The sequence below is a fragment of the Cetorhinus maximus genome, unplaced genomic scaffold (genome assembly GCF_964194155.1).
Source record: "Cetorhinus maximus unplaced genomic scaffold, sCetMax3.hap1.1 HAP1_SCAFFOLD_696, whole genome shotgun sequence".
In the NCBI taxonomy this organism is placed as follows: Eukaryota; Metazoa; Chordata; class Chondrichthyes; order Lamniformes; family Cetorhinidae; genus Cetorhinus; species Cetorhinus maximus.
Window position 1 is genome coordinate 159,574 of NW_027596638.1, and position 8,872 is coordinate 168,445.

Here is an 8,872-nt window from a genome sequence, read left to right on the forward strand (position 1 = left end):
CAGGTAAGGACAACGGCAGATTTCCTTCCCGGAAGGGCATTAGTGAACCACTTGGGTTCGTGGCCGTCACTAGATTTTTAGTTCCAGATTTTTATGGCATTCTAATTCCACCATTTGCCATGACAGGATTTGAACCCGGGCCCTGTGATTTGAAGCATTGCCCTGTGTCTCCGGATTACTAGTGCCATCCATTATGTGGCACCTCCACTCCCTCTCTCCTCCCACGTGTTGTTTGTGGTTCTTAGAAACGGAAGGAGGACTCTTGGAGCTCATCGGTGTGTTCATTCTTTGTTCTACGCTGTAGATTAGATTCTAACTATGTTTCATTTTTCTCTCAGCTTACGAGCATGGATTTTGAAATTGCATGGATAATAGGAAGATTTTCAGATGCCATGAGCCGTGGCGGGATATCCGAAGTGGCATCTTTGGTGAAAGCTGAGAGGAGCAGATTGGAAAGCGTGACGGTTCATGTGGCGGTCACCGGGACCCCGAGAGTGGGGAAGTCTGCTTTCATTAATTCAGTCATGGGTTTCAAGGATGGCGAAGATGGCGCGGCACCCACCGGCCCCGCCCAACAGGTGACAAAGCCGGCGCCTTACTGCCGGCCGGGAAACCCCAGCTCCGTGTTCTGGGAGCTGCCTAGCGTTCCGGGACCCGGCCTCTCGTCGGGCAACTACCTGAAGACGGTGGACGTCGACAAGTACGTCGGCTTCTTCATCCTGTCATCGACGTGGTTCACGTGGGAGGTCGCAACCCTTGCCAGCGAGCTCAGGCGGCTTGGCAAGCAGTTCTACCTCATCCGCACCAAGATTGACTTGGGCCCTCCTGGCTACAGGGACAAGGAGTTCGTTGATGACGTCCTGAATGTTTTCACCGCCGACCACTTTGCAAACCTGAACATTGAATACGCGATTGCTCACTTCTTCTGTGTCTCCTGCCACCAGGTTGATAGGTTCGACTTTCTGGAATGCGTCCAGGCTCTGCAGAGAAATTCCTCTCCTCCACTCCAGAAACATGCCCTGCTGCTCTCCCTGCACTACCTGGCCAACAAGATGGAGCTGAAGGACTCTCTGAGGGAGTTCATTCCGGTGTCGGCGGTCTACAGCTGCCTCATCGACCCCATCCCGGTCGAGCAGCTACCTTACCAGGCCAATGTCCACTTTCTGTACAACGAGATCCGGCTTTACCGCGTCCTGTTGGGGCTGGACTACCCGGCCTTGAGCAAAAGGGCCAAGCTGATTCGCCAGCCGACCTTTGTCCTCTCGGATGAGATCCACACCACGATGGCGAAGATGCTGACGGAGAAGGGCGTCTCGGAGGAGCTGCTGAAGTGGACGAAGATAAACGTGTCGGTCCCCCACAGCTACGTGAAGTGGATTCCCTTCCTCGAGACCCTGCCTGGAGGTAAGCTGTCTGGGGCTTCCACCATCCGCTTGTTGGATACCATGCTGCAGAAGTTTACGGACGATGCCTGCCGTGTTCAGAGGAAAATGGAGGATGTACTGAAGGGTGAATAACACTGTTTGAGGCCCAACAATCTAATGGTGTTTGGTACACATGAAGGGAGAGGAAAGCTCAACTTCAGTATCAAAGGCCAACATTGGTATCCTCTGGTGGGTGAAGTGGCTTAATTCCCTATTTTCCTCCATAGTCTGCAATGTAACCTTGTTGCAGAGGCATTCCATGCTCTGCCAGTCCAAGATTGTTAATGCACAATGCATTCTCTTCAAGTACAAAACATAGCCATTTCATCCCAAGACCTTCCACAACTAACTAAACGAGATTGGCTTGCAGATGAAATTCTAATTGGCAGTCCACATGGGCATGGGCCAAAATTGAAGGCTAGGCATTACAAGACTCGTATTTCACTGCAGCTGGTAGCTACCACGCTAGCTGGGTGTGAGGTTTCGCCTAAGCACATTACTGCAACTCCAGCTGATGTCAATGCAACATATTGACTGACCCTCTTTGTCTGAATGAGCAACATAACCCAGATGTGTTTTCTTTTGTAAGTTTAACCTGTATTGTGCATCCAAGTGTTGATGCAATATTGGGGATCATTTCTTCTATCCTTCCCATGTTAAAAGTAGCAATAGCTCTTGTAGATGTTGTAATAGTAAACACCATCATTAAACAGCCAATGACCGTCTTTGGAAGCCCGAGTGTAGATTGAATTGCTGACTCTCCACTTTTAAAGGTGATGGGCGTGATATTTTTGACTTCAACCTGAGTCCAGTGTGGTTGTCGAGCAACACTTCAATTTTAAAAAAAAATTTAACCTTTGTTTCAAGCACATCAACACTAATTGAGCCCAATATTTTGGCAGAATGGCTGACTATTGACGGCATAGCTTTGTTTTCCTCTCCTCCCAACAGGAGGAGATTTTAGACAATTGTCACTGCAGGGGGAATTGGTGGGTGAAAGGCCAGGATTCAAAGGAAATGCCAAGTGTGTGCAAAAGAAATGAAAGATGTGATTTCTGAGCAATGCAAGTAAACTCACTTTTTTTGCTGAAAATGTAAACAAAGCTGTTTCTTGTACAGATTACTGCTGAGTGAGTCTCATTTTATTTCACGAAAGGAATGCCAATGGGAGTGTCAAAATTCGCACAACTTAACGTTTCAGTCTATTTCCAATTGATAACTGAACTCACTACGGTTATTTGAGATACTTCAGAATTTAAATAAAATTATTAATGTGCACAGTGACTGTTATCTGACTTTTCAAAGTAGCTTTAGTGAAGGGTTTAACTGCAGTTGACTTAAAAAAATTTTTTTTTAAAAACTTCAACATTTTGTTAACTGCTGCATGTAACCTGTTTGTCATCCACTTTTTCATTTTCCAGTTCTGTTCAAAAATTTCCTGTAAATACTGTTTTCATAAATGCATGTTTGTATGTGGGTCATCAAAGACTTTTGTATTGGAGCTGTCTGTCACCCGTGAGGAATTGATTTATTAAAATGAATAACTTATGCAATTTATCTTGGAGTCAGCTACCTTGGAATTTGTTTCTCTATGCTAACTGTGTAGTTCTGTTTCTGTAAAACTGGATTAGGTATACACACATTCCCAAACCCTGGATAACTTTAAAAGCAATTTTTGTTTTGATTTGCAGCATAGTGAAGCTATTTGGCCCATGTCTGTGCCAACTGGGATTGGTCCCTAGCCTTGTGGGTTACAGCATGACACGCAGATTTCCAAGTGCACTTTTTGGAGAAGTGGTGCCGTAGTGGTATTGTCACCAGGCTGGTATTCCAGAGACCCAGGATAATGCTCTGGGGCCCTAAGTTCAAATCCAAATGGTGAAATTTGAAGTCAATTTATAAAATAAAATAGACCCCATGTCTGACCATTTTTCTTGTTGTAAAATCCCATCCGGTTCACTGACCTTCAGATGTCCTTATCTGGCCTACATGTGACTCCAGATGCACAGCAACGTGGTTGACTCTTAATGTCTGAACAAGGTCAGTTAGGGATGGGCGATAAATGCTGACAAGGCCAGCGATGTCCACATCCAATAAATGTGTATAAGGTTGCTGCCTGTACCCCATCACATGAATTTCTAAAAATTCATTCATGGGATGTGGGCTATGCGGGCTGGGCCAGCATTTATTACCCATCCCTAGTCGCCCTTGAGGGTGGTGGTGAGCTGCCTCAAACAGCTGCAGTACATGTGGTACAGATACACTCACAACGCTGTTAGGGAGGGAGTTCCAGGAGTTTTACCCAATGACAGTGAAGGAATGGCTGATATATTTCCAACTCGGGATGGTGAGTGACAATGATGGGCACTTCCAGGTGGTAGTATTCCCATGTGTCTGCTGCCCTTGTCCTTCTAGGTGGTGGTGGTTGTGGGTTTGGAAGGTGCTTTGAAGGGGATTTGGTGAATTCCTGCAGTGCGTCTTGTAGATGGTACATATTGCTGCTACTGTCAGTGGTGGAGGGAGTGAATGTTTGTGGATGGGGTGCCAATCAAGCGGGGCTGCTTTGTCCTGGATGGTGTCGAGCTTCTTGAGTGTTGTGGGAGCTGCACTCATCCAGACAAGTGGAGTATTCCATCACACTCCTGACTTGTGCTTTGCAGATGGTGGACAAGCTTTGGAGTCAGGATATGAGTTACTTGTCACATGGTTCCTGGCCTCTGACCTCTCGTAGCCACAATATTTATATGGATAGTTCCGTTTCTATGCCCATCTAATCCTTCTGCCAATGACATTATATTTGTCTCCTGGTTGTTGAAGGACACCAACATTCCCCTTGGTGAGGTCAATCTGTGGGCAATGGTGGGCAGGTAGCAAATGATCCATTCAGAGGGGTGTCTTCACTTGGTGTACCTTTATCTTTGAAGGCCAAGTGACAGGTTCTGTCTCAGGCATTGCACCATGAAGCTGCCAAGTGACATTGGGGATTGTTGCCACTGGCCATTTGTGGCATAGCATGCCAACCTAAAAGAATTGACTTCCAGGTGCAATTGTCGATGGTTAGGGCCTTCGTGTCATGGCTACAATTATCCCTGAACCATTGCTTTTGTTGTCCACTAGTAATTTGGGTCCATGTACCTTGCTACATGGAAGGTCCTTGGGAGTGTGGCCATCTTCCATTGTTATAACCACAGCCGGTGTTAATTGCTGAGCAAACCAAATCTCAGGGAAACTTGTCTTATGGACGATACCCTTTGTTTTGTATTCTGAAAACAAGGCGATGTACCGATCTTAGTAAGAAGTCCAGTAATGCTTTTACTTTTATTTCTTAAAATCCCAAAAGTTTTATTAGCAACAATAAAAGGAAACGTAAACACACACGATTAGTTACACCATTAATGTTAGTTTTTAAAAAACATGCCCCAAAAAAAGGAAAATTCTACTTGGTCAATCCTACATGTAAACACCTCCCAGGCAACACCTCCCGGGCAACAGTCCCTTTATAGATGGTTAACTATAAAATCCAGTAATATTACACAAGGTGAAGTGTTGTAGCTTTAATAAAGGCATAGCACATGACCTCTAACCTCTTCCACTCTACGTTGGAATCCACTTCAGAATAAAACTGCTTGTTGCAGCCCAGGACTTACTAATGGCCGGTTCAAATGGCAAGCTCTCCGGGCCCAGAGCTCCAGCTATCTCTAATCCTAAACTCTTTCCCCTTCCATCCCAGTTCCACTGTTCTCACACCTTTGAAACTCAAATCCTTCCACATATAAAATCTTTTTCTGTTTCTGTCTTGTCTTTGCTTTTTGGGTCAATAAAATATCGTCACCCCACTACTCTACCTATGGAACTCCCTGCGAAATGTAAAGATGTTTTTTGGTACCTCTGACTCCCCTTTGATATTCAAACAAACTCTCAACTTCTCTAAAAATGCAAATTTTAGATCTAACCTAGTTACTTGTACCTCAAGCTTAACACCCCTATCCTTTACATCTTTCAAAACCTAAAGACAACCTGACTCCAATTAATCTCCTGCACGCGCACGTATCAACACAATTAGGCAGTCCTCTCAAATACAGAGCTCCTTGAGGAAATGGGTACTTCATATCCACTCTGCATCATGGCCCTCTCCATTATAGATAAAATGCCTAACTTTGTACACCACTTACATTCTATTCCTTGGTCTCCTCTGTTCCAAAGAAAGCGAAATTGGCAACATTTCCTTCGGGGAAGCCCCTTTGGCAGGGCCAGATTTAAGGTGAGATCGCAGCCAATAAATTGTGTTCCGTTTTAGAAGGGAAGCCTGCGAGTTTGAAGTGGGCCCGGAGGATTCTGACGACTAAACCTCAAATTTTTGCATATTGGCGAACAAAGAATATCATTACCAAGTTGATGAGTCCCTCTGGGTCGCGTCTATGCTAGCAGAATGATTTAATATGCTACAGCATCAGCACATTTGGCATCTTGACTTCCCAAAGTATGGTGTGTTTGGGGGGGAAAAAATCTGAAAAATGAGTCTCCAATGTCCAACCACCTCTATGCAGAATCCCTCAAAAGCATAATTATGTGTAATCATTCCTGCCGTTTATTTTTTAAACTAGAAAAGCCATCCAACACCAGCTTCCTCTTCCCAAGCCAATATGCCCAGTGGTGAGGCGCAAATCACTCCAAACCCACTCTGGTGCGCAGGACAGTTCTTTCATATGCCTGATACCAGACTCTGGAAGCAACTGCTGTACTCAGAACTCAGTGGAGGCAGGAGACGCTTCAGTGACGCTTCTCCTCACCGCCCCCCTCCCCCGCATCCCCCGCCCCAAGTAACACCGACTCATGGGAGTCCCTGGCTTGTGACCGACCAAAATGGATGGAGGAGTTTCTTTTGTGAAGGTGAAGCCCAGGCGTCCGAAAGAGCGCGCAAACCCGCAGAGGAGCCATCTGCCCCACCCTTCAATCTCCAGCTGCCGCTGCATGTGGAACAGTCTGAGATCGTACGCTGGGCTTCTCAGCCACCATAGAACCCACTGGACTGGAGTGGAAGTAAGTCATTCTCGACCCTGAAGGGCTGCCCAAGTAGGAGATGTTAAATCACTGCACAAATAATCACCTTTCAAAATATTAAACAGGAATTTTATCCAAATAAACTTATTAAAATGTTCCCCTCCAGCATTTCATTTAAATAGTTTTGAAAAGTAATGCACACACTGATAAGGGTTGAAACTCTTTCGAGTCTGATAAGGGTTGAACCAGAACATTCAGTGACTCGTCTATCTCAGTGCCATTATATTCCAGCTACCAAGGAGCCTTTGATATATATTTAGACAGTGAAAATACAGCTGTAAGTGTATGGATATTGAGTCTTAAACTCAAAGTGCTGGAAGAGGTTGAGACCTTTTGAATGGAAACTCCGATGGGGAATTCGGGAGAAACTTCATTTCCCAGCGAGTGGTGAGAATGTGGAAATCGCTACCACAGGGAGGGGTTGAGGTGGATAGCATAGATATGTTTAAAGGGAAGTTGGAGCGACATTAGAGAGAAAGGAACAGAAGGATGTGGTAAGGGGGTGGGAGAAGGCTCATGTGGATCAGAAATACTGGCATGCAGCAGATGGGCCGAATGGTCTGTTTCTGTGCTGCTGTCGTGTAGAAAAGTCGGCCCTTTCAAATAAAAACCCTATGGATAAATTTAATCATGTGAAATGCGTAATGTTTTTAAAGCCTCAATTTGTATGCTAGAAGTTTTAATGAGTTGAAAAAGCAAATGGAAATTTGTGTAGAAAGTTTTTGGATATATGTAGGAAAAGAGACTTTAACATTTTGTTCAATAGTAGGGTATAAGGCCACAGATGATGGTCAATGAGCCATTACCACTTAGAAGGGAGGCCATTTGGCCCATTGGGTCCATGCTGGTCCTCTGTAGAGCAATCCAGTCAGTCCCATTCCCTCCACTCTATCCCCGTACCCCTGCAAGTTTATTTCCATCAGGTTTACACCCAATTTCCTTTTGAAATCATTCATCATCTCTGCTTCCACCACCCTCGTGGGCAGCGAGTTCATTACCACTCGCTATGTAAAAAAGTTCTTCCTCACATCTCCCTCGCATCCCCTGTGCAAAACCTCAAATCTGTGTCTCCTGTACCTCGCTAATGGGAACAGCTTTACTTTGTCTACTTTATCTAAACCTGCCCTAATCTTATTCACCTCTAACAGTGGAGATGTTAACATTTTCCCCCATAGGAAATATTGACATGATTGGAACATTAGAACATAAGAAATAGGAACAGGAGTTGACCGTTCAGCCCCTCGAGCCTGCTCCGCCATTCAATAAGATCATGACTGATCCTCTTGTGTTTCGATTTCCACATCCCCATCTAACCCCGGCAACCTTTGATTCCCTTGCCTCACAAGAATCTGTCCACCTCCTCCTTAAAAATATTCAATTACTCCGGCTCCACCATCTTCTGAGGAAGAGAATTCGAAAGTCGCACTACCCTCTGAGAGAGAAAAAATTCTCCTCATCTCTGTCCTAAAAGGGCGACCTCTAATTTTAAAACAGTGCCCCCTAGTTCTGGACTCACCCATAAGAGGAAACATCCTTTCGACATTCACCTTGTCAAGGCCGTTCGGGATCTTCTATACACTTCAATCAAATCACCCTGATTTTTGAATACAAAGCCTGACTGTATACCCAGCATGGCTTGTTGGCTAGCAGCCTGGCCGCAGGGTCAGAGGTTGTGGATTCAAGGCCCAGTCCAGTGACTCGAGCCAACAAGCAGAGCTGACACTCCTGATGCAGTACTGAGGGAATGTTGAACTGTCGCATGAGGCTTTCAACTGAGGGCCCCCCATCTGCCCTCTCGGGTGGATGTAAAGGATCGCAAGGGTACTATTCCGAAGAAGTGCAGGGGAATTCTCCTTACTGTGCCATGAGCATTTATCTCTTGTTCAATGACATTCAAAAAAGCAAGCAATCGCGTTGGTAACCCCACAATGCCACAGTGCTTACACTTCAAAAGTACTTCAATGACTTGTAAAGTACTTTGGCATGTCATGAAAGGTGCTTTATAAAGGCATCATATCTACCAAATTGTTTAGAATAGATGAGTTGTTTATTGCTGAGGAGACATGCTGCGAATATTTTTGTCTTGCACTTAGCAGATTGGTCAAGGTGTTACTTTGGACAATGCACCAAGGGAACTGTTTCGCCCCCAGGCTTTTGTTTAATTCAAAAAAAGGCGCAATGCCTGGACATGTTCCTTTTGCCTACAGAGGACAGGTTCCTGTTTCTGAATATATGTTGCTTCTGCTAAATCTTCTTGATCGGAACTCGTGTCCCCTGAGCATTAGCCTGGACCGCTGGATTACTAGCCCAGTGACAGTACCACTACACCGTCATCTCCCCTGAAACTCTTTGGGCTACATTTAAGTTTTTAGTGGGTGGTTGCACTT

The 8,872-nt window shown here is 45.2% G+C and overlaps 1 protein-coding gene across 1 annotated transcript; it reads left to right on the forward strand.

Annotated features, from left to right (window-relative positions):
* Positions 1-347: 347 nt before the first annotated feature.
* LOC144674546 (interferon-inducible GTPase 5-like) lies at positions 348-1,517 on the forward strand. The gene has a single exon (XM_078535846.1). It carries the CDS (start codon positions 348-350, stop codon positions 1,515-1,517), a length of 1,170 nt encoding a protein of 389 aa, XP_078391972.1.
* The last annotated feature ends 7,355 nt before the right edge of the window (positions 1,518-8,872 follow it).